The sequence below is a fragment of the Phascolarctos cinereus genome, unplaced genomic scaffold (assembly GCF_003287225.1).
Source record: "Phascolarctos cinereus isolate Bilbo 61053 unplaced genomic scaffold, phaCin_HiC Scaffold_726;HRSCAF=1367, whole genome shotgun sequence".
Taxonomy (NCBI): Eukaryota; Metazoa; Chordata; class Mammalia; order Diprotodontia; family Phascolarctidae; genus Phascolarctos; species Phascolarctos cinereus.
This window is the reverse complement of record NW_027556098.1, coordinates 152,383,404-152,405,453: the sequence shown is the minus strand read 5'-3', so window position 1 is coordinate 152,405,453 and position 22,050 is coordinate 152,383,404. Positions and strand designations below refer to the sequence as shown.

At 37.5% G+C, this 22,050-nt stretch overlaps 1 protein-coding gene across 20 annotated transcripts in view; it reads left to right on the top strand.

Moving 5' to 3' along the window:
- LOC110223780 (uncharacterized) overlaps positions 1-21,961 on the top strand; it is a 132,218-nt gene extending 110,257 nt beyond the window's left edge. For 9 of the 20 annotated variants that reach the window (XR_013483005.1, XM_078146819.1, XM_078146825.1 and 6 more), the window contains 4 exons: positions 3,873-3,950; positions 17,663-17,713; positions 18,379-18,602; positions 20,874-21,914. Coding sequence is in view for 9 of the 20 variants with exons in the window: in XM_078146819.1 (XP_078002945.1) it covers positions 3,873-3,950; positions 17,663-17,713; positions 18,379-18,599 (350 nt within the window). In the remaining 11 variants the exon portion in view is untranslated. Of the gene's footprint in view, positions 1-3,872; positions 3,951-15,910; positions 16,069-17,662; positions 17,714-18,378; positions 18,603-20,873 lie in introns of all 20 variants that reach the window. The other 11 variants (XR_013483011.1, XR_013483008.1, XR_013483012.1 and 8 more) reach the window with 7 other exon arrangements.
- The last annotated feature ends 89 nt before the right edge of the window (positions 21,962-22,050 follow it).

Genomic DNA, 22,050 nt, shown 5'->3' with positions numbered 1-22,050 from the left:
AAAGAGGAGGAAAGGGAAGGAGGGAAAAAAATTTGGAACTCAAAATCTTATAAAAGTAAATGTTGAAAACTATCTTTACATGTAATTGTGAAAAAATAAAATGCTATTAAGTAGGGGAAAAAAGAACACCTGGGTTCAACTCCTGATTCAGATACCTACTAGTTGTGTGACCCCAGGCAAGTCATTTAACATCTGTTTGTCTCAGTTTCATCATCTATAAAATTAGTGAGGTGGACTCAATGACCTCTTCAGTCTCTTCTAGCTCTATATCTATGACTATATGATCCTATGAATATATGAGAAGACACAAACAAGTAAAGCCTCTGATTGAGTCATAACAAAAGATTTTTGGAACCATGCAAAATTTTGGAGATAAGAAAATGGCAGGAATAAGAGAGTGATCAGGCAACAGTCCTTTCCTTCCTTCCCTCCTTCCTTCCTTCCTTCCTTCCTTCCTTCCTTCCTTCCTTCCTTCCTTCCTTCCTTCCTTCCTTCCTTCCTTTCTTCCTTCCTTCCTTCCTTCCTTCCTTCTTTCCTTCCTTTTTTCCTCCCTCCCTTCCTTCTTTCTTCTTTTCCTCCCTCCTCCTCTCCTTCTTCCTTCCCTCCTTTCTTTGCTTCTTCTCATTGCCCTGATTAAAAATCCTCATTGGCTCCTTACTGTTTCCAAGATGAAGAGAGAGAGAGATTCTATAGCCTGATGTGTAAGGCCCTGCAAAAATATAACTCCAATTTGCTTTTCAGACTTATTTCATATTACTCAACCTTCACAATTCAGTTTTCGTGATAAAGTGGAATAGTAGCTGTTCCCCAGGTTCGGTATTTCATAGCCCACCTCTCTATGTGGCCCACACTGGAATGCATTCTTTCCTCATTTATCTCTCTGAATCCTTATCTTCATTCAAGGGTTAGTCTCCTATAGGAAAAACCTTCCCCAATTGCTTTCATTGGTAGTACTTCAAATCATCATATTTAATTTGTATTTATTTATCTATGTATATATTGTATCCTTACTTCCACAAAATATAGATTCCTTGAGATCAGATACTCTTTTGTTTTTAATCTTGGTGTACCCAATGCTTAGCCCAGTGAATAGCACATAATACAGTTTATTGAATTGAATTGAAGTTAAGTGGTACTTTAAAGGATTGGAAAGAATCAATAAGCAGAAAAGGGAGTGAGAGCATTCCAAGAGTAGGAAACTGGGTGACAGTGTAGTGTGAGTTCAAGATCCAGAGGGTAAATCAGTTTGGCCAGAGGTTAGCATACACTGATAGAATACTATGAAATAAGGTTAGAAAGATAGGCTGGTTTCAGAGCTGCCTGGCACATAATAGGTGCTCAATAAATATTTGTTGATTGATTTGATGGTCTTGATGGTCAGTCAAGGAACTTGATCTTTACTTGTATAAAAGGCCTGTTAAAGACCTTTGCCCTAGCAAGTATCTCCTTAATTCTTAATTAAATTTCGATGTAAATTGCATTGGCACATTTGGCACACTAGGTGCCAAAATCCTGGTGGAGCTGAAAGGAGTTCACTTGCTCTGACCCAGCTAGAAGGGAGGGGTGGGGGCTTTCCAGCGAAGAACAAAAGTATCCAAATAGAAGAGATCATATAGCAGTCACTTCACAGTTGGCTGGGTGTGGGAGGCCTGCCTTACAGAACTAAAAAGGTATTTTATCTCTGGGCAGTTTCACAGAAGAGTGATAATACTCCAACAACATCAGATCAGCTGGTCAGTCACTCAGAAGTGATTGACTGTAGGTACAGATTAACATTTTCTATTATAGCCAATATATAATAAACATTTATTAGCAGCCTACTATGTGACAGGCACTGTACTAAGCACTAAGGATTACAAACTAAAGTAAAAGATGTGATCTGCTCTTGAGTCTAATGGGGATCAGCATGCAAGCAACTATGTTCAAACAAGCTATATACAGACAGGATCTATTGAAAATAATCAAAATAGAAGGAATGCCTAGAATAAAGAGGGAATAGGAAAAACTTCCTGTAGAAGGTGTGATTTTATCTGGCACTTGGAGGAAGCCAGAAAGTAGAGATGAGGCGGGAGGGAATTCCAGGCAGGAGAAGGAGTGTCTTGTTTGAGCAACAACAAGGTGGTCAGTCAAGTCACCAAACCAAAGAGTTGGGAGTGGGAGTTGGGGAAGGGAACAATATAAAGTAGAAGGTGTAAGAAGAATGGAAAGGTGTGAGGTGGAGGGCAGATTGTAAAGGGCTTTGAATGCCAAACAAGAATGGCTACCCAGTCTAGCTCAGGCAACTCCAGAGAAATCCAGAAACTAGGCTGGGTCTCAAGCTCCCCTTATCAGTGAATACCCCTCCAATGCAAGAAATTACACCTACTACCTTTCAGCTCTAAGTGACCTAAGAGTTTCTGGCTAGATGGATCAAAAAGAAGGGCAGAATAGGGAGATCAAATCATTAGATTATTAATATGAGTCTTATTCTTGCCCCTACTCCCACCCCTTTTTCTTCTTGGTAAAAAAGTGGCCAGGGGCTAGAGAGTGTGAGAGAATATGATGAAGGGGAAAATACAACTAAAAATCATAAACTCTCATCAATGAAATGACTAATCATGACTCCAGAAGATAAATGATGAAGCATTTTGTCTACATTTTGGCAGAGGAGTGATTGACTACAGAATAAGATGTGCATTTTCTATTATAGCCAATATATAAATTTGTTTTGTATACACATACACACATTTGTGTATACACACATGCATATACATACATACATACTATATATGTATATGTATATATACATTATATAAATTATTTACAAGGGAAGGCCTTTATTTGGCAAAAGAAGAATTTTGGGAGACAGAAATTGGTGTGCAGTGATAGTCATGTGAAAAGGAAAAAAGAGCCTCAGTGAAACAAAAAAGAGACACAGAAGTGAGCAGAAGTTCAGAAAGGCATAAGTCAAGCAGGGCAGTTTTGTTGTATCCTGCTAAATTTAATATGAACATTAAATTTATATGTAACATGTATAACCTATATCAAATTGCTTGTCTTCTCAGTGAGAGAGGAGGGGAGGGAGGGAGAGAAGGAAAAAATGTACAAATTCAAAATTTTTAAAAATAAATGTTAAAAATTGTTTTTACATGTAATTGGGGAAAATATTAAATAAATATTTTTTGAAAGTGTATATAACAGAAATTCAAAGTTTAATGTACAATCTTACTTTTGTTCCTTTGTGTAAATTGAAACATTTAAATTTAATAATGCTTAAGTTTATAATGAAAAAGAAAAAAAGCAAATGGCATTTTACTGCTAGATATTTTTTCCCAAATAGGTCAAACTCGGAAAGGTCCTATACGCACTAAAATATTCATAGTAGCATTTTTGTACTAGCAAAAAATACAAAACAAAACAATGGAAACAAAGTAGGTTTCCAATGATTCATGAAAAGCTAATCAAACTGTTGTATGTGAATATCATAGATTACTATATGTGAATGTGATGAATTACTGTATGATAAAAAAAGGATAATTATGAAGAATTCAGAGAAGCACAAGAAGGTTTTTATGAGGTGATGCAGAGTGAAATAAGCAAAACTAGAAAGACAATATATAGAATGACTACAAGAATGTAAATGGAATTAATGACAACCAAAAATCCTGAATGCTATATATTTACAACTTAGGTATGCATATCTTTTCACTTGTCAGATATGGTTGATGGGTTAGTTTTGTGGGACTGTTTTTTTTTTAATTTTTATTTTTTAATCTTTCTATTCTTCATTTTAAAAAGTGAGAAGGGGAGAGGGGGAAAGAATATGTTCAGAAATAAATGTAAGAAATAAAATAACATTAAAATAAAATGTTGAGGGTTTTTTTTTTTCCCAGCTATATGCCACCTTCTTAGAAGACAGAGACAAAGAGGAAAGACAAAGAATCACAACCTTGGGAAAAAAGAACTCTGTGGTAACAAATATACTCGCCACTTTAATTGATCTGTGTTCCTAATGGTATTTGCACCCCTCCACTGGTGTGGATGAGAACCTATCCATGCTTTCTTATCTAGTGTGATTTGTGTCTACCTCCGCATGCATAGGCTCCCCAAAGGAACTACTACCAAGCACACTAGAGACTTTCCTTGTGTCAAGCCTAAAAATATGTCAGCAAGGAGAACAGAAAAACAAAGTATGATGTTAAATAGAGGAAGGAGTAACAAGTGAAGAGGGAAATGATAATCTGAAACTATCAAATTTACAAGAAATTTTTACACAATTTTCTTTTGACTTTGGAGGTGGGAGATGAATTACACACATGTACAATCTGTAGAAACCTTTTAGAATTTAAAAATGATAATGAAGTGAAATAATGGATATGAAACTACTTTTAAAAGTATAAAACACTTCAAATGAGAGAGGTTATGATGTGCTGGAAAAGAGGTTTTTCTCCTGAAACATAACTTTCATTGGAATTATTGCTATTTTGTGTGTGTGTGTGTGTGTGTGAGAGAGAGAGAGAGAGAGAGAGAGAGAGAGAGAGAGAGAGAGAGAACTGGGGAAATCTTGAGAGCTTGTTCCTCAGCAATTGAACTGAATTCAAGAAACAAATTGTAGTAATTTCCTACTTTGGCAGGGCTGGGTACACAACAAAATGAACCATAAGGAGTGGAAATTTTCTAAATATATGTGCCAAGAAAGGTTTGCAAGATTTTTCAAAAGTATTTTGGGAAAAAATCATAGTGAGCATGAATAGGATAAGTAATATTAATTAAATATTTATAATATGTCTGCAGACATTATGCTGGCAATTTTTTTAACTTACAAAAATCAATGTTTTTTTTCCTCCTAGTAAAATATTTGCTTTCATTTCACTTCATTCTTTTGTGCCCTTTTTGATCCTCTTACCTGTTATTCTCAAGTTCCCTACAACTTGGCATCTTTCATTGTTCTTAAAGTAGTTCCCCACCATCCCCACCACCCTTGGTGATCTTTACTTCCAACATTGCTTGTTTTTAAGCCAATTCAATAACTATAGAGTGCCCAATATGAGCAAAGACCACTGCTATATGCCGGGGATTCAGAGATAAAAACAAACAAGTAAGTCCATCCCCTCAAGGAACTTACAATCTAATGGAAGGAAGGAAGGAAGGAAGGAAGGAAGGAAGGAAGGAAGGAAGGAAGGAAGGAAGGAAGGAAGGAAGGAAGGAAGGAAGGAAGGAAAGTAGGAAGGAAGAAGAGAGGGAGGAAGGGAGAGAATGAGAAAGGGAGAGAAAAAAGGAGGGAAGAAGGAAGGAAGGAAAAAGGAAATAAGCTAAATGCTTTACAAATATTATCTCATTTGAGATAAAGGTTAGAGGTAGGACTGAGAGTAAGCAGGGAAGACGTGCAGGAATAGAAGATATGTTGTGATTGGGGCAATTAAGAGATCTAGATAAGTGCTATAAGAAATTTGAGGAGGGAGATAATACTTTCAGTTGAGAGGATTTTGAAAAGCTTCATGGAGGAGGTTTTACCTGAGATAGGCTTTGAAGGAAAATAGGGCACAGATATAGAGGGAATTTATTCCAAGCATGAGGGGTGACCCATGCAATGTATGGAGGTGGAAGAAAGTCAGTTTGTTTGGACCTTAGAATGAAAGAGCTAGAAAATTAGGTTAGAGCCAGATTCAGTGTGTGGCACATAAAAAGAGTTTATAAAATGCTTATTGAAGGAAGGAATTTATGTCTTATCCCATAGGCAATTGAAAGGCCACTGGAGTTTTTGAGGAGGGACATGATATATTGGGCCTATGCATGAGTGAGATTTTTTTTTGGACAGTTGAATGAAGGATGGATTGGACATTGGGAAATACATTAGGAGATTTTTGTTGTTGTTTTAAGAGAGTTTTTAAATAGTTCAAATAAGAGGTGGTAAATGACCTGAAATAGAGTGCTGCTGTGGTGGTTACAGAGGAAGAAGTGATTCAATGATGCTGTGGAAATAGTATTTAATTCAATACACAGTCACTTCAGTGCCTACTTTATCTAAGCCCTAGGTATACAGAGATAAAAACAAAATAGTCTTTGCTCTCAAGTAGCTTACATTCTCAGGGATGGATTGGGAGGAGAGAAAAGGAAGGAGGATAGAATGTATACATAGATAAGTATCAGGTAGAGAACTATAGAACTAGAGGAGAAAGTTAAAGTACTTTAGGAATATTTAAAGAAAGAGAAAACAGAATCAGCTGGGAATATCAAGGAAGGTTTCATAGAGGAAGAAGCAATGAATGAAGTTGAACTTTAAAGGAAAATAAGTATTCTAAAGAAAGAGATGAAAGAGGAGGACATTCTGAGAATGGAAGACAGACTATTCAAATATATAAGGTGGGAAATGTTATATAAACTTCAGAGAATAGAAAGTAGTCCTTTTTGAGTGAAGCATTGAATACCTGAAAGGGAATAATATAAAATAATTCTGGAAATATAAGATGGAATCAAATTATGTAGGGATATAAATTCTATTTGTTTTCCTTAAGCCATTGAAGACTGACAACTAATTAGATTTTGGGGATGATGCAGAAGGAAAATTCAAAGATAGCTTCAAGGTTTAGTAGTCAGATAACTAAAATAATGGTGGCGCTATCAACAGAAAGAACAGTTGGAAAGAGGATCAGGTTTGGGGAAGATCATAAATTCAGTTTTGAATACATTGCCTTTGAGATATCAGTGGAGCTATTCAAGAAGCAATTGAATAGATTGGGCTGGAAGCCTGTTCACTCCAAAACTGTGTGGAAGATGCATCTGCTCTGCCCTGTATTCCAATATCTGTAGCCTTTCCTTACCAATAAGTTTCCAGGATGTATGTTTGAGAACCTAAACCTTCTACCACAAATGTAAGATTATATAATTATACAACCACCAAATTATGGAGAAAAGCAACAAAGACTTTTAGGCTTCCCATCATCTAGTCAATTTCTGCTTTGCCATGACAGTAAAGTGGAATGAAAAGCTAAAGCATTAGATTAGAAAAATGAAGCCCAGGTCCAGATAGCCTGACAGTGCTGAATACAGAGATCACAGGAACAGATACAGGGAATACAAGATTCCTGGTCATAGCTGAAACTTTCAAAGATGTTACACAACTAGTACTATGCCATCTCTTCCAATAAATCCAGAATTATTATCTCTATCATTTTATTATAGGATTCTTCCCACTATTTGAATGCTCCCTCACGTGGGATATTCCATCTTTAAATACAAGGCTTACCTTGCAGAAATCAAATCAAATCCCTTAGTAATGTCGCATGGACTAGACTGTTTGTTTTCTTTGGGAATAAAGACAGCACTTTTATAATAAATCATCTTTCTTTTTTTAATTGAAAATAAAAAGCAAAGCAACAGTGTCACAGCTCTCCATAACCATTAAGCACTCAGATACTGGGTTTCTTATTTCTAGGATCCCATGCAGAACTAGAACCTCTTACTGCTAGGACTCTGTCTAGGAATAAGGCCTCAGATGCCAGGCCTAACAAGGAGCCAAATATAGCTTCTGACTGTTCATCATCCTCCACCATCTTGGAATAAGGCAAAGGAAATGATGCTGAATATGACTTCCATCAGGATTCCGGGGACCTAATTATCATATATTTACTGCCCCAAGTGGCCATCTCTACTTATTATCTTAGTGTTTGAAAGAGGGGGAAAATGATACCATTGCCATCCTCAGTCACCAGAAGAGGAAGGGATTGATCTAGTCCAATGATACTTCCCCTCCCTATGGCTAGCAAAGTCCCATTTCTCCTAACTGCTATGATTCAGAATCACCGGCTGCCTAGGCAAAAAATCCCTTCCTCTGCTCTCCGTTTAAGCTCTTCTCCTCCCAAGTTCCTTTCCTGCTTGTTTTCCCTTTCCACTTTACCTCAGGAACAGTTTGTTCTATCATTAATAATCTATACCTCTTCCTCTGACTTTACTTCCATCTTCTAGTACTTATTGAAACTTGGCTTCTCCCAGATGCATCCCTAGCTGCCATCTCCAGTACTGAGTGCATCTGCTTTCTCTCTCCCTGACACAGTGGACCAGGAAAAAGAGTAAACATACTTCTTGCATCTCATGGCCATTTCCAGACCTTTCCTGTACTCAGCTGTTTCTTCCCCTTTAAGTTTATTCCATTCATTTAGATCACCCCCATCCAGATCCTTATTGTAATCGCCTTATTGTAATTATGTGCCCCAAGTCACTCAAGAAGTTCACAGTCTTTCCTCCCCAACTCCTGCCTCATATTCGGGAATTTCAATATACATAACATTCCCTCAAACATCTATGGTATCTCAGTTCATCAGCTTCCTCACCATCCATGATTTGCAATTTCACATCACTTCAGTCAGGGATGGCCATATCCTTGATCTCACCACCATTACCATTACTGTTTGACCTCTGTGATCCAGAACTGATATTCTTCTATCGAATTAAAATCTCTATCTTCTTCCTAACTTCCCTGTTTTGTTTTGTTTTGTTTTTTGTCAAGGGCATCATTATCTTTCCAGTCATCTATCTTTCCAAACTTAGAGTCATCCTTTACTTTTCTTTTTCCCTTAACTCCCAATTAGTTACTAGGTCTTTTCAAACTACTTCCATAGCATAAATCACATCTGTCCCTTTCTCTCCAGCTCATACAGCCACAACCCTAATTCAGACCATAACCAACTCTCTTCAGGGCCATTGAAAAAGCCTCATAATTGGTCTTCCTATCTCTAGTCTCTCTCTTTCTTCACTATATCATCCTCACAACTGCTAAATTACAGAATGACAGACTTTTAGAGTTGAAAGGGACCTCAGTGGCCACCTAATCCAAAGCATACCCAAACACAACAGTATAAACACAGCCAACACGTGGCCATCCAGGCTCCACTTAAATAACTACAAGAAGGAACGTATTACCTCTTCCACTCCTAAACCACTCTCATTGGAAAGAAGTTTGTCCTTACGTTAAACTCAAGTGTACTTTTTTGCAACTCTGTGGATTGCTCTTCATTCTTCCCCTTGGATCAAAATAGAACAAATCCAATCCCTGATGTCCCTAATGCTTATAGAGCTTCAGCAACTACTTCTTTCCTCTAGATAAAATACAAATTCCTCTGACATGTGAAGCCTTTAACATTCTGACTCCATCTTACTTTTCTAGACACTTCATATCACTCTCCTTCCATCTGTGTTTCAATCAAACTGACCTAGCTGTTGGTCCCCTCTCCTCTTTCTGTGATTTTGCACTGATTTTATCCCATGTCTGGAATGCATTCGCTCTGCACCTTCACCTTTTGGAATTCCAAGGCTTAGATTGGGAATTATGCCCTTAAAGTGACTGAAGTATGCATACCCTTTGATCCAGACCTACATCCCAAAGACATTAAAGAAAGAGGAAAAGGACTCACATGTACAAAAATTATTTAGTAGCTCTTTTTATAATAGCAAAGAACAGGAAACCAAGAGGATGCCCATCAATTAGGGAATGGCTGAACAAATTATAGGGTATGATATAATGGAATATTATTGTGCCATAAAAATGTTGGAGAGGACATTTTCAGAGTAACCTGGGGAGAGTTGTATGAAGTAATACATAGTGAAATGAGCAGAACCAGGAAAATAATTCATATGATAACAAAACTATCAAAACAATTAATTTTAAGAGCTCTGATCAATATAATGAGCAACCATAATTCCAAAGTGCTAATGATGAAATATATCACCTGACAAAGAGATGATGGTGAATTCAATTTGACTGAATGAGGCATAAACATTTTTTGGACATGGCCAATAAAAGAATTTGTTTTGCTTAACAGTTTATATTTGATTGAAAGTTAGTGTTTTTCTTTCTTTCTTTATGATGGTGGGTGAGGAAGTAAAAATAGATTTTTGTTTATCGAAAAAATAAAGTTGAATTAAAAAAAAAGACATCCTAAAGTTTAGTTCAAATGCCACAGTTCATATATGAAACCAATTCTGACTCCCATTGTTAATGCTCCCCCCACATTTCTTTGAATTTATTTTACATATGTTTTGTATCTTACCTATATGTTGTTCTCCCTCTTCCTCCCTACCCCTTATAGACTATAAATATACTATACTTCCTCTCTCTTAAGTAAGAGCACATAAATGGCTGTCTACAGCTTGATCTCAGAGTTTCTTTGTAGGACCAAATGACCTCAATAAAAGGAAAAGGACAGGCAGAGCAAAGTTTATTCAAACCAGCTTTATCCTACTGCCAATTTCTTTTGCATTCCACCTTAGTTCTTATAGGAAGGGGGTCTTCAGGGCAAAATTGTGAAAAGTTTTTTTTTTAATTTGTTTTTCTTCTGCCTCTTATTTTCTCCATTCAATGCTACATATGCAGGCCTATTTTCATTTTTATCATTGTATCCTTAGTGTCTAAATGAGAAACAGCATGTACAGAAAGTTAGCCTTGGAGCCTGAAAGATCTTCAGGTTCTGGCTCTGATGCATACTGGCTGCCTGTGTGACCCTTGGCAGATCATACTCTCTCGGTGTTCTAGGCAGTCCTCTAAGATCATAGATTGCGGAGATAGGAAGTGTAGCGTGAAGACAAAGGGAAAATTCTAATAATCACAAGAGAGTCAGAAAGGGAACTTCCCACAATAGTGGATTCATATCCCTATATAAATAGATACAGCACATATGTATATATACATATATGTTGTGTATATACATATGCATGTGTTCAATCTGGGAAGCTAAGGTTCTAGGTCTTCATCTTCCTTACCTGTAAGTTGAAGGAGGTTAAACTAGACAATTTCTAAGGTCTCTTCTAGCTCCAGTAGTCTATGGCTCTATTCTTCCTCAGGCAAAGGCAGGCCTCTATTAATACATCATTGCACCATTAAACAGAGTCAGTTTTAGGTGAGGTAACAGACCTTGTTGGTCCTGACCTTGTGTTATTAGAGAGTCAACCTTTAGTCAGAAAATAGCTGCTCTGACAGAACAGCTGATGATCAGTGCTTGGGTTCAAATTACAAGGTGCTGGAAATGACCATAGAGAGATCTAAAAAGCTAGAGTTGTTTACTAAAGGACACAAAGAATCAAGTGGAAACCAGTGGTTCATTTTCTCTAGCCCTGAAATGGCAGCACAGATGACCATAGCCTTAGCTCCCTCTACTCTGCAAGGTGCTTTCAGCTTCACCAGACAAAGCTGTGTGACAATAAGCAGGAAATTGTCTCAACGTTGAGCAGAGCCATTCTGGGGAGCAGCTTCACTCTGGGAAGAGGTATTTGTACCCCAAAGGAGGGAAAAGTGTTACTAGTACTTTTATGATTTATCTCCTGGGAGCTCTTATACAAGGTATGGGGAGGAGGGGAAGCAGAGGCCAGAAGAAACTGGGACTAATCTTTTCTTATCTCCCTTACCTCTACCTTGTATAAGTTCCTTGAGGGCAGGACCTATCTCATGATTGTTTTTGTATCTGGACACTTAACACTGAGACTGCCGTGTGGTAAACTTAAAATGCTCGTTGTTTGATTAGACTACAGGACCTCAGAGAAAGAAATTCCTAGGAAATAGAGTGTTAGGGGAAGATCAAAACTTAAGATGTAAACAGCATGCAAGGTATGCAGGACTCCAGGATAAATGTTACAGACTACCATACTGGTATTTATGGAGTTGGTACTATGCCTGCCTGGTATAGTGGTACTCCATACTCCATATTTCTATATGGTTTGTCTTTTCCCTAATTCACACTAATTCATGACTGGAGTTCCATGAGCAAAGAGTCAGTCCTTTGTCCTCTATTAAAATATAAACATTGCCGGGACAAAGAACATATTAAGCCATAGCAATTATTTACTGGATAAATTGTAATAGAAGAAAAGAGTAAAAAGTATATTGGGCAGGAGAGTAAGAGAACAAAAAAAGAAAGAGGATGCTTGAGACATAAAATAATAGATGCAGTCAATAATACTTAAAGATGATAATACATAAACTTTGCCTATGACATTATTTTGTCTATGGCTGGCCCTTAGTAGGGATCTATTTTTATATGTAGGAACCTCCTATGCATCTCTCAATTCCCATTACTTGTGTGAATGCAGATGATTGATTACTCTGCCTAAGGCCAAGGTCAATTTTGCCTATTACTTCTAATTGAGATTTGCTTCAGTAAAGTAAAGATAGTATTTGCATCAAAACTGTATATGAGTACCAAGTATTAACTATACATACTATATGTGGAGTAGCACGTCCTGACACTCATCATAAACCTTTAGCCATTACATAAAGTGAAGACTGTTTTTTGACATCTCTCTCAAATAGTACAAGCTCTGCCTAGTCAATTTAGGTATTTTACAACTCCTCTGGATCTCACCATAAAATAAACCATGACAGTTCCTGCTTGGTGAGAAAGACCAAAACTGTCTGGCAAGAGAGTGGGTCCCTCATAGACTGGCCAAGGTCAGCAAACAAAAACTGGCTGAAATGTGTTAGCTTCCATTTGAGACTTACCCTGAACAAATGATTAGATCTTTCATGTTCACTGGTAAATCTAGTCAGAACTATTTTGGGCACAGTGAGCGTAGGCATAATTTTCTATTCCCTCTGTTCTATTCCCCGTGGCTTTTCTACTGACGGGGGAGGTACACGGAACATAGACAAAGCCCTAAATGAATTACTAAATAAGGCCCACTATTTTTTAAAAATTAAAATGGTTGCAAGTACCTCTAATGTGTTCTTTGAAGTAATGTATAGATGAGGCAATTTTACATCCCCCTAGGACATCAGTGGGCCTGTGCCACACAGTATCTCCACAACTTCCTATGTAGTTGCAACATGGAGCTTTTTTGCTCTTTGCCTGATAATTTGTGTAGGGGTTGTCAACAGCTCTGTCTTAGCCTCAGGTGACAATAAAACTAGGTAGACCGTAGTCAAAACTTGGAATCTGGTTAAACAAGAGAAGTGTGATGGATATTTCTGGTCTGTGTAGCAAGTGGACCAGAAGGTTAGTTATATGACTACTGAGGGGGTCATTCCAGATTTAAATCTAGTACCCATTAAGAAGGTCAGACACAGACATAAGGGTCCTAGACACAGAATTTGGAGCTGAAAGAGACCTTAAAAAAATCATTTGGTCTAAGTTTCTGATAAAGATGAGAAAACTGAGGCTGCAAATGGTTATGCAACTTGCCCAAGGACACACAGGTCGACAGATGTGGCATTCAAGTTGGGATCTTTTGATTCCAAAAGCAGTGAGTATTCTTACCATAGATCAGGTAGGTGGTACAATGGATAAAGCACTGGATCTAGAGTTAGGAGACCTGAGTTCAAATTCTGCCTCAGACACATACTAGTGGTGTGACCTTGGGCAAGTCACTTAACCTTGTTTGCCTCAGTTTTCTCATCTGTAAAATGAGTTGAAGAAGGAATGGCAAACCATTGCTAAGAAAACCCCAAGGGTGGTCACAAAGAGTCAGATACAATTGAAGTGACTGAACGGCCGCCACCACCACCACCACCAAAAATTCTTACCACTACCATACAATGCTTCAACAACATAAACATTTTTAGCTATATATATATATAGGCCTATATGCTGTCTTCCTAATTTATATTCACTTAGGGTGCATAAATAATATCCTAATAGGTATATATTAGGAGAAAGAAAGGCAGAACTCTACATTTCAATATAAAATTTAGAGCTTAGGATTTGGAATCAGGAAAACAGAATTCAAAGCCTGCTCCTAACTCTTATCTATATGATCCTGGCCAACATACTTAACCTCAAATCCTCAGTTTCCTTAGCTATAAAATGAGGACAAGACCTTAGGGACACCCTGTATAATTTTATTTGATCCTCCCAAATAACTCTGTGAGGTAGTTACTGTTATTAGCCCTAATTTATGAAAATTATTATCCTCTTATGTGAAAAAGGCTTTGCAAACCTTAAAGCACCATATATTTATCATTTTCACCATTATTGTGGTTGTAATTAGTAAGAAGCAAAGGTCTGGGCCTTTCTGGGAGTGTTCCACTACTATAATATATTAGGTATGTTCAGAATTTCCCAAAAAGAATTAGTTAAGCCCTTACTCCATTTTATTGTCTCTTGAACAGATATGGAATTTCTGGACAAGCTGAAATCTTGAAAAGTTGTATACTCCGATGTGTATTGTATATTTGTTGGCCTGTTGACAGTGCTTTGATATTGAAATTCACATCTAGTTATATTTGAGCAACACTCTCATACTGGTCTTTAAAAGGGGGCTGCATATGTACTACAGAGGTTAGAGAGGTCAAATAGAGAAGAGAAAGAATTTGCCTTGGTTCCCTGGAAAGTTAACTGAGCAACCATGTATTCCCTCCACATGGCTCTTGGGCAATGGAAGGAGGCAGTGTCAAAGTGGTAAGGAGTTTCTGAGGTAACCCAGGGACTTTAGGAAATTGTGCTGGTAGTAACAGAGCAGCTGTGGTAGAACAAGGTAGGACCTACCAGACCAAGCTGTAGAGTTCCTCAACCAAGAAGAGGTGTTTCTAGACCTTTGATTCTCAAACGTTTTGGTCCCAGAACCTCTTTACACATTTAAAAATTATTAAGGACCTCTTTACACTGTTAACAATTATTGAGGACTCCAACTATATTTTCCAAAACAAAAAAAAAATTTAGTAAGAAAAGTGGCACTATTTTACATATTTTTGCAAATCTTTTTAATTACTGGCTTAATAGAAGACAGCTGGATTCTCTATCTGTTGCCGTATTCTGTTGTGCTATGTTGTTTTGGTTGAAGTATATGAAAAAAATCTGGCCCTATACAGATATTTAGTTGGAAAAGTGAGGAGTATTTTAATAGGCAAATAATGTCTTAGTTATTTGCCCCTGTGCATCTCCTAAAAGGTTCTCAGGGACACCCAGGAGTCTGTGGACCAAACTTTGAGAACCATTGTTCTAGATCTGAGGTGTCAAACATGTGGCCTGCAACATTCTGGAGTGCTACCTGAACCAGATTAAAATGTTATTGGGAAATATTTAACAACATAAATAAAAATGTAATAAAACAGAGACAATATTACATTTTAAAACTAAGTCAATATGTGGTCCATTAGGATCCTTATGAACAGTTTAGTGGTCTCATTTTCTATTTGAGTTTGGCACCCACTGGTGTCTAAACTAACCTAACCAAAGGCTTTGTTCAAGCTCTATTCCAGCTGGAACTTTAGAACAGACACTTGGAGCAATGATTGGATCTTACCTGTCCTTGGTTACATAGATTGTAAATATATGAAAGAGAGGGTCAGTTTTTTAGTGATCCTAAGTTCTTCCCTCATTTGAGGGGCCTCAACCCCAAGGCAGTATAGTAAGTCTGGAGAATTATATAGGAGGCCCCTGAGGAAGGTGGGGTTTACCACAAGGAAGTATTGCCTAGCAAACTAGAGCTCTTTCCCTTTGTGGTCATTGGAAGGGGGCAGGGTTGGAGTGAGCGGGAAGCAGGGCAGTACAGTCATCCCTTCCACACTGAGAGGGTTAGGGGCATGGTGTCCCTAAGATCTGGAAAATCCATGTAAAATTGTTCTGCCCTCACTTCGTACCAGAGAAAAAGTCTAAACTTTTTCTTTTTGGGCTGTTCATAATATCTTATTGTAAAATTTGGGTTAATAATACTATACATGTATTTTATGCATTTCTGAATTTCTAAACTTTGTCTATGTTGTTTGCTGACCTTCACATGTCATCTGCAGCTTCGGCAAAACTCCCCCAAAATTCCCATTTAATTTCTTATGCCAACCCTCAATGTATTGAAACCTCAATGAGGAAAGTTTTGATGTGGAAGGGATAACTGTGTTGTTATAGAGTACTGTAGAAGTCTGTGGAAGGCAGAAACTCTGACCAGAGAGGAGAGAGAAGTAACTTGATTCATTGTGAGGCTTAGTGTAAATCCTTTACTTTTTCTCTCTCAGGTTCAGTGTTTTATTAACTTGAGTACTACCAAGGGAGGTGGAGGTCCATTTCCTTTTCTGTGCAGAATTTTGGTGTTTCTGGATAAGACCATGACTCAGGAGGCATGAGACATAAGAAAAATTTTGGAGAACTCCCCCAAAAACTTCACTCAATTCATGTGAGTTCGGATCTCTTGTAATGGACTGACCACTGGTCAGAAAAGTTGTAAGCCTTGTAAATTCCTTGAGAGCAAGGCTTATGTTACATTTTAATTTATGTAACCCTTGGTTCAAAAAGTCATTTGCATGACTCTTCTTATTGGTGGATATTGTTATTCAAGTACTCCCAATACTGACTACATAATTAATTTTTAGAAAATGAACTATTTGAAGTATTGCTAACATTTAAGCAGTCTCTTTTAACTAGTTAACAAACTGCTTTTAAAATCTTTTGACTATCTGGACAACTTATGAGTATTTGAATCTGACACTAAGAATGGAACAGCGGAAGTATATGGAATTATGTAAGCATGAATCAATTTTTAGTGATATACAAGATCTTACCAAAATACAGGTAATATACAAGACTATCACTAAGTATGGCACTATTCTCAAACATTAATAACAGAAAGATGACTATGTAATTTCTCAAACATGAGTCTCTTATAGGTACTAAATTAAATTCAACCCCAAACTCCTGAATATAAAAAAAACCATTGTGACTATCAGAAAATACTAAAAAATATAAAGTGAATGTTTCTAAGAATGGCAATTCTGAAGTTGGGTATGAAACCTGAACGTATTGGGAAGAGCACATAGACATTTAAGTTGTCTTCTCTTCTCCCCACCCACCCCTCATCTTACTATTTTTGCAGCTGCTGATGCTACCCTGCCTCTTCCTCCCTGTACCAGTACCTGAGCATGAGACTTCCAAAATCAATTTCCCTTTCCTAGAAAAACTAATCTATTTGGCTTTGGAACTCCCACCCTGGGGCTGGGCCATCTGGATTAGTGACTGAGAAAGTACAGATTTACCTATTCTTTACATCCTGTTCCATCTAGCCATCCTCTCAGATCTCCTCGCCCCTGCCACCCCCATCCCTACATTCTCCACAGTAATCAAATAAAAATTATCATTCCTTTGGGAAAGGCGTATAAATTGACAGAATTATGGATCAGCTTACCATCCTTGTGGCTTCCCAGATCAAAGCTCCCATCCTCGGATGTCATTCCCTTATCTATGTTGCTTTGTCAAGGTAGATACAGTTTCACTTTTAGAATTTGTTATCCCCAGCACTTAGCAGAGTGCCTGGCACATATATGCACTTAAATGCTTCCTCATTCATTCATTGATAATCATTTGATTCATTGATAATGATCATAGTTATTTAAAACAGTGCAAATAGGAAGTAGAGTTAAGACAAATATTTTGTTAGAAGTCTCACCCTTTGCTTAAATATTGATAGGAATAGCAAGCTTTCCCCTAAATTGCAATTATTAATTGTTTACCTGCAACTCTGGAAAGGAATATGGGAGATGAGGAAGAGAGAAGAGTTAAGATGACTCTTAGGTTTTGAACTTTGAAGCCTGGGAGGATGGATGGTGGTACTCTCAAGAGAAACAGGGAAATTTAGAGGGGCAGGTTTAGGGGGAAAGATGAACTCTATTTTGCATTCAAGTTGAGGTGTCAATAGAACATCTAGTTGGAGGTGTCCTCCACACTTACCTTTTACATTCGCATCTTAGAAAGTATTTTCTGTCCCTCTCTTTCAGAGGAAGACTGGCTACATCTACCCTTGAGAATTCTAGGGATACTTCAGAGAGGTTGGCTTTTTTCTTCTCTACTTCTATCATCTTGAGTCCCCATTCTGGGTTTGTGTCCCCACCCTACCTTTCTACCCTGTTAGGTGCCAGTGATTACCACTCCAGTGCCATTTAGCCAATTAACACCAATTAGCTTTTACAAAGGATCATTGACTTCAAAGATACAGCAAGAACAGAAGTACAGTGTTCCTTCACACACACAAATGCACATACACACACATTTGGGGACCCAGTTCTCATTCTTTATAGAAAGTGGATTCAGACTTAGTTTAGTTTCTACATTGGTCCCACTAAGTTCACATCCAAATTCAACATGTTAGGTAAGTCTTTGTCTCAACTACTTTTGGGCTGGGTCCAGAAAGTTGCTCCTTATTCTTCAGGGCACAGGAGCCAGACATACTGCAAATTCCTGGCATAGATTCCATCCCTGGATCTGCTCATGGCTTCCCTTAAGACCTTCCAAAGTTCATAAAATCATAGTCATCTCTTCCTTCTTTAGTTAGAGCTAAAGAAAACATGTCAAGACAAAACAAACAAACAAAAGCAAAAAACCCCTGAAAACCAAAAGAACTCAAGGCCTGTGTTCACGGGCCCCATGTTGACCTCAGATGGGGAGGGTCAAAGGCCTCTCTTCTCATAACGTTGTCTCTCTTTTCTCTCACCAGATCCTGTGAGCCAGGAAGATGTCACAAAAGAGGAGCTGCTGAGGCTTTGTTGCATTTTGAATGTAATCTCTGTTCTGACTACACAAGTAGAACCAGAGAAGTTCTTATTTACCAAAGGTCGGCAAACCAGATTTAGTTACAAAACACCTGAGGATGGCCCAAATCTCTCCATTACACATAGGCATGACTGCCCCAGAAGCAGGTTGTCCGGGCTACTCTAGGAGGTAATTGGACCAGCAGCACTTGCTTATGCTCATAGGGACTGGGCTCCATGGCCAGTCCTCTGTTACACACAAGTTCAATGCTTCTTAACTTTTCTTCATAGACCCCATTTTCTTTTTTTTAACATGAAAATTTTTATATTTTACTTTTTTCCAATTACATGTTAAAACAATCTTTAACATTTTTTTTAATTTTTGAGTTCTAAATTCTCTCCTTCCTATCCTCCCCTCTCTCCTCTTTGAGAAGGCAAACAATTTGATATAGATTACATATGTGCAGTTATGCAAAATATATTTCCATATTAACTACGTTGTGAAAGAAAACAAACCAAAAACAAAGAAGAAAAACAAAGAAAGTTTTTAAAAGTATACTTCAATCTGCATTCAGACTCCATCAGTTCTTTCTCTGAAGGTGGATAGCATTTTTCTTCCTAAGTTCTTCAGAATTTCTTAGATCATAATATTGCTGAGGATAGCTACGTCATTGACAGTTGATCATGGTCAATGTTGCTATTATTATGTATGAAGTTCTCCTGGTTCTGCTCACTTGACTTTGTATCAGTACATGTAAGTCTTTCCAGGTTTTTCTGAAAGCATCCTGCTCACATAAACCCTATTTTAAGTTGTTTAATCATTCTAATGATTTACTCTCTTCTCATCCTTCTCAAAATGTACATAGAATTTAAATAAAGGGCTTAAGAAAATTTGTATGGAAAATTATTAAACTAATGAAAGAAGTAAAGATTAAAATGAGGACCTTTGAGTAGATGACCTTAAAATTCCCTCTAGTTCTATCATTCCATAATACTAAAGATGTATCAAAAAAGCTGGCTATTTAAATGCAGACAACAGCAACAAGAGATTTAGAGTTCTGTATAAGGATGGCCTGCTTTGAAAAAAAATCAACATGAGGAAATCTAAACTTAAAAAATATATACTTATCTAAGGGATGAGTGTTTTATATTTTAAAATTACTCAACTTTAAAAAATTATTAGGTAATCTTCCTAGGTTGCTCTTGGTGAATTAGAAATGTGTTTTGATTTATATGAATTCTACATAAATCATACACAGTTTCTCTAGAACACATCTATTATATCAAGTAAGACATACCTATGCTTAACCAAAAATCAGTGTTCTTTCTTCATGCTATGGTGAAGATTAGGCTCTGTAATGAGGCCATTATAATTAATGGATTAAATAATTTTTAGCTTGTAATATAAATTTTCTGATAGGAGTAGCTCAAGCTCATAAGCAGTATGGATGGAATAGATACAGAAATAATAAAAAAGCTACTGTAATTACATACTGACTGCTTCTTGTCAGAAGAAGTGCCTTTTCCAGTTCAGGGTAGATTGAATCATTAAATACTTATTTTAATGCATTGTGTGGAAAAGGTCCAAAGGCTTAGTTTGTCTTTGTGCTAGTATGAGTCTATGGACTGATAGTATGGAACAGCTAAGGAGAAAAAAAATAGTTCATCAATCATTTGCTGTAAATCCAGCAAAACTTTCCAGCGTATGTCTTTGCTATCAGAGCATATTATATTCTATTGGTAATAACTGTTTTACATGCAAATTCTTCTGTGTAAGAGAAATTATACTTTTAGTTTTACTAGTTTACAAGCTGATATAAATGCAAACAGCCTGGGCCCTGATTTTATCTAGGTGGCAGGATTTGGTCTTTTTTTTTTTTCACAAGTATTACATGTCTATTGAATAAGGTTTCACCTTTTGTGATATAAACTAAATGGCACAAATTTAATTTTAAAATTCTTTTAAAAAAAAAGCATTGATAAGATACTAGATTTGGATGCCATGTAAGGACTAAACTTCCCTAACTAGAAGTTCCACTTTAGGGAGGGAATAAAATTATTTCCTCTAAGCTTAAAAAAGAAAACCAGTATTTATTATATTAGCATCATTAGCTTCCCCCATGATTTGGCAACTTGTTCTAGAAATGGAAGAACAACTGTCACAGGCTGTCAGTTTGCAAGAGGATAAAAATAGAAGATGTGTCAGAAAAACTGCAACCACAATCCACAAAGGCAGTTTCCCCTTCCCCTAGCCATGCTAAACTAGAACTGACTTCAAGTTTTTAAAGTGACACTAACGACTTTCACATTTTTCAAATGTGTGCCCTGAGTTGGGTAGAGAGGTCCAGGAAGGAAATAGACAAGGTGCAAAACACAGGATTTGTTTCTTAATGCAACTCACAGAATGTTAGAATTGAAATGACTTTTTGAGCTAATCTATTCCAATTCTCTTGTTTTACAGATCAGGAATCTGAGCCCCAGAGAAGAAAAGGGGTTGGCCCAAGGTCACCTAGACAATAAGTTGGCAGAGCTAGGATCCAAACCCAGGTGTTCTGAATCTTTTGATCCAAGTTCAATATGTTTTCCATGAACATCCTCCATTTCTCAAACTGGTGAGCAGTTTTTCAAAACGGGAGCCTTGTTAAAAGCACTGGTATAGGAAATACACCAATTTTGTTCCTGGTTGGAAAGAGGGCAAAGGGCACCAGCTCTACAATTCCACCCTGCCCTTTTTCACCTTGCTCGGAAGTCAATTTGCATTGTAATTACTGTCTATCACCAGGGCTAGGAAAGAACCTCCTCATTCTGGCTCCACCCAGTTCCTTTTTTGCTAAGTGGCATCTCTGGTATGATTTGAAAGGGACCTCAACTCCTGACTCAGAGACACCATAGTTAAAAGGAATTTTGGATCATGACCCAGATAAGGATTTAGAATGAGAGCCTTTTCTGTACTGCAGCTGGAGAAAGGGAATTGAAAGAATGAACTTAAAAGAAGGCTTATCTAGCTCAAGGTTGCTTAAACTTTTTCTACTCAAGACCCTTTCCTTCCTTCTTAAACCATGGAGTTCTTAACACTAGCTTATTGGCTGAGTGAGACTAAATAGAGTCTACTTTCAACTGGCTAAGTAGAGAGCCCCAGGACTGCAACTAACAGACTATGTCTCCATCCTCCATGAAGAAGAGGGTCATAACAGTTGTATTGGAGCAGAAATAACAGAGAAGCCAAGGACCCCCATTTTGTGGAGAAAGCAGTTGGTCTGATAATATCACCAAAAGACAGAAGGATGTCTGCTTCATTGGAGTCCTGCTGGGGAAGAACACGTTGCCCACGCATACCCCTTCATGAGTGTTCTCTGGCCATATGTGTTCTCTTGTTTCCTCTCCCCCACTGGTGGTGTGATAACTTGTTGGAGAATGTACTGTACCCACTGTCCATGAGAAAAAAAAAACTTTCTTAACACTTATTTTGTTGTGCTGTGCAATTAAATTTCTTTTGAACTAATATGTTCTCTGGTTGGCTTAGTAAAAATAAACATTTGTGAGGAAATTTTTTGGTTTCGATTTTCAGTGGATACTGCCCCAGAAACTACCTCAAATTTGGGGTAACTTTCTGGGAATCTATGTGTCAGGGGTTTGCT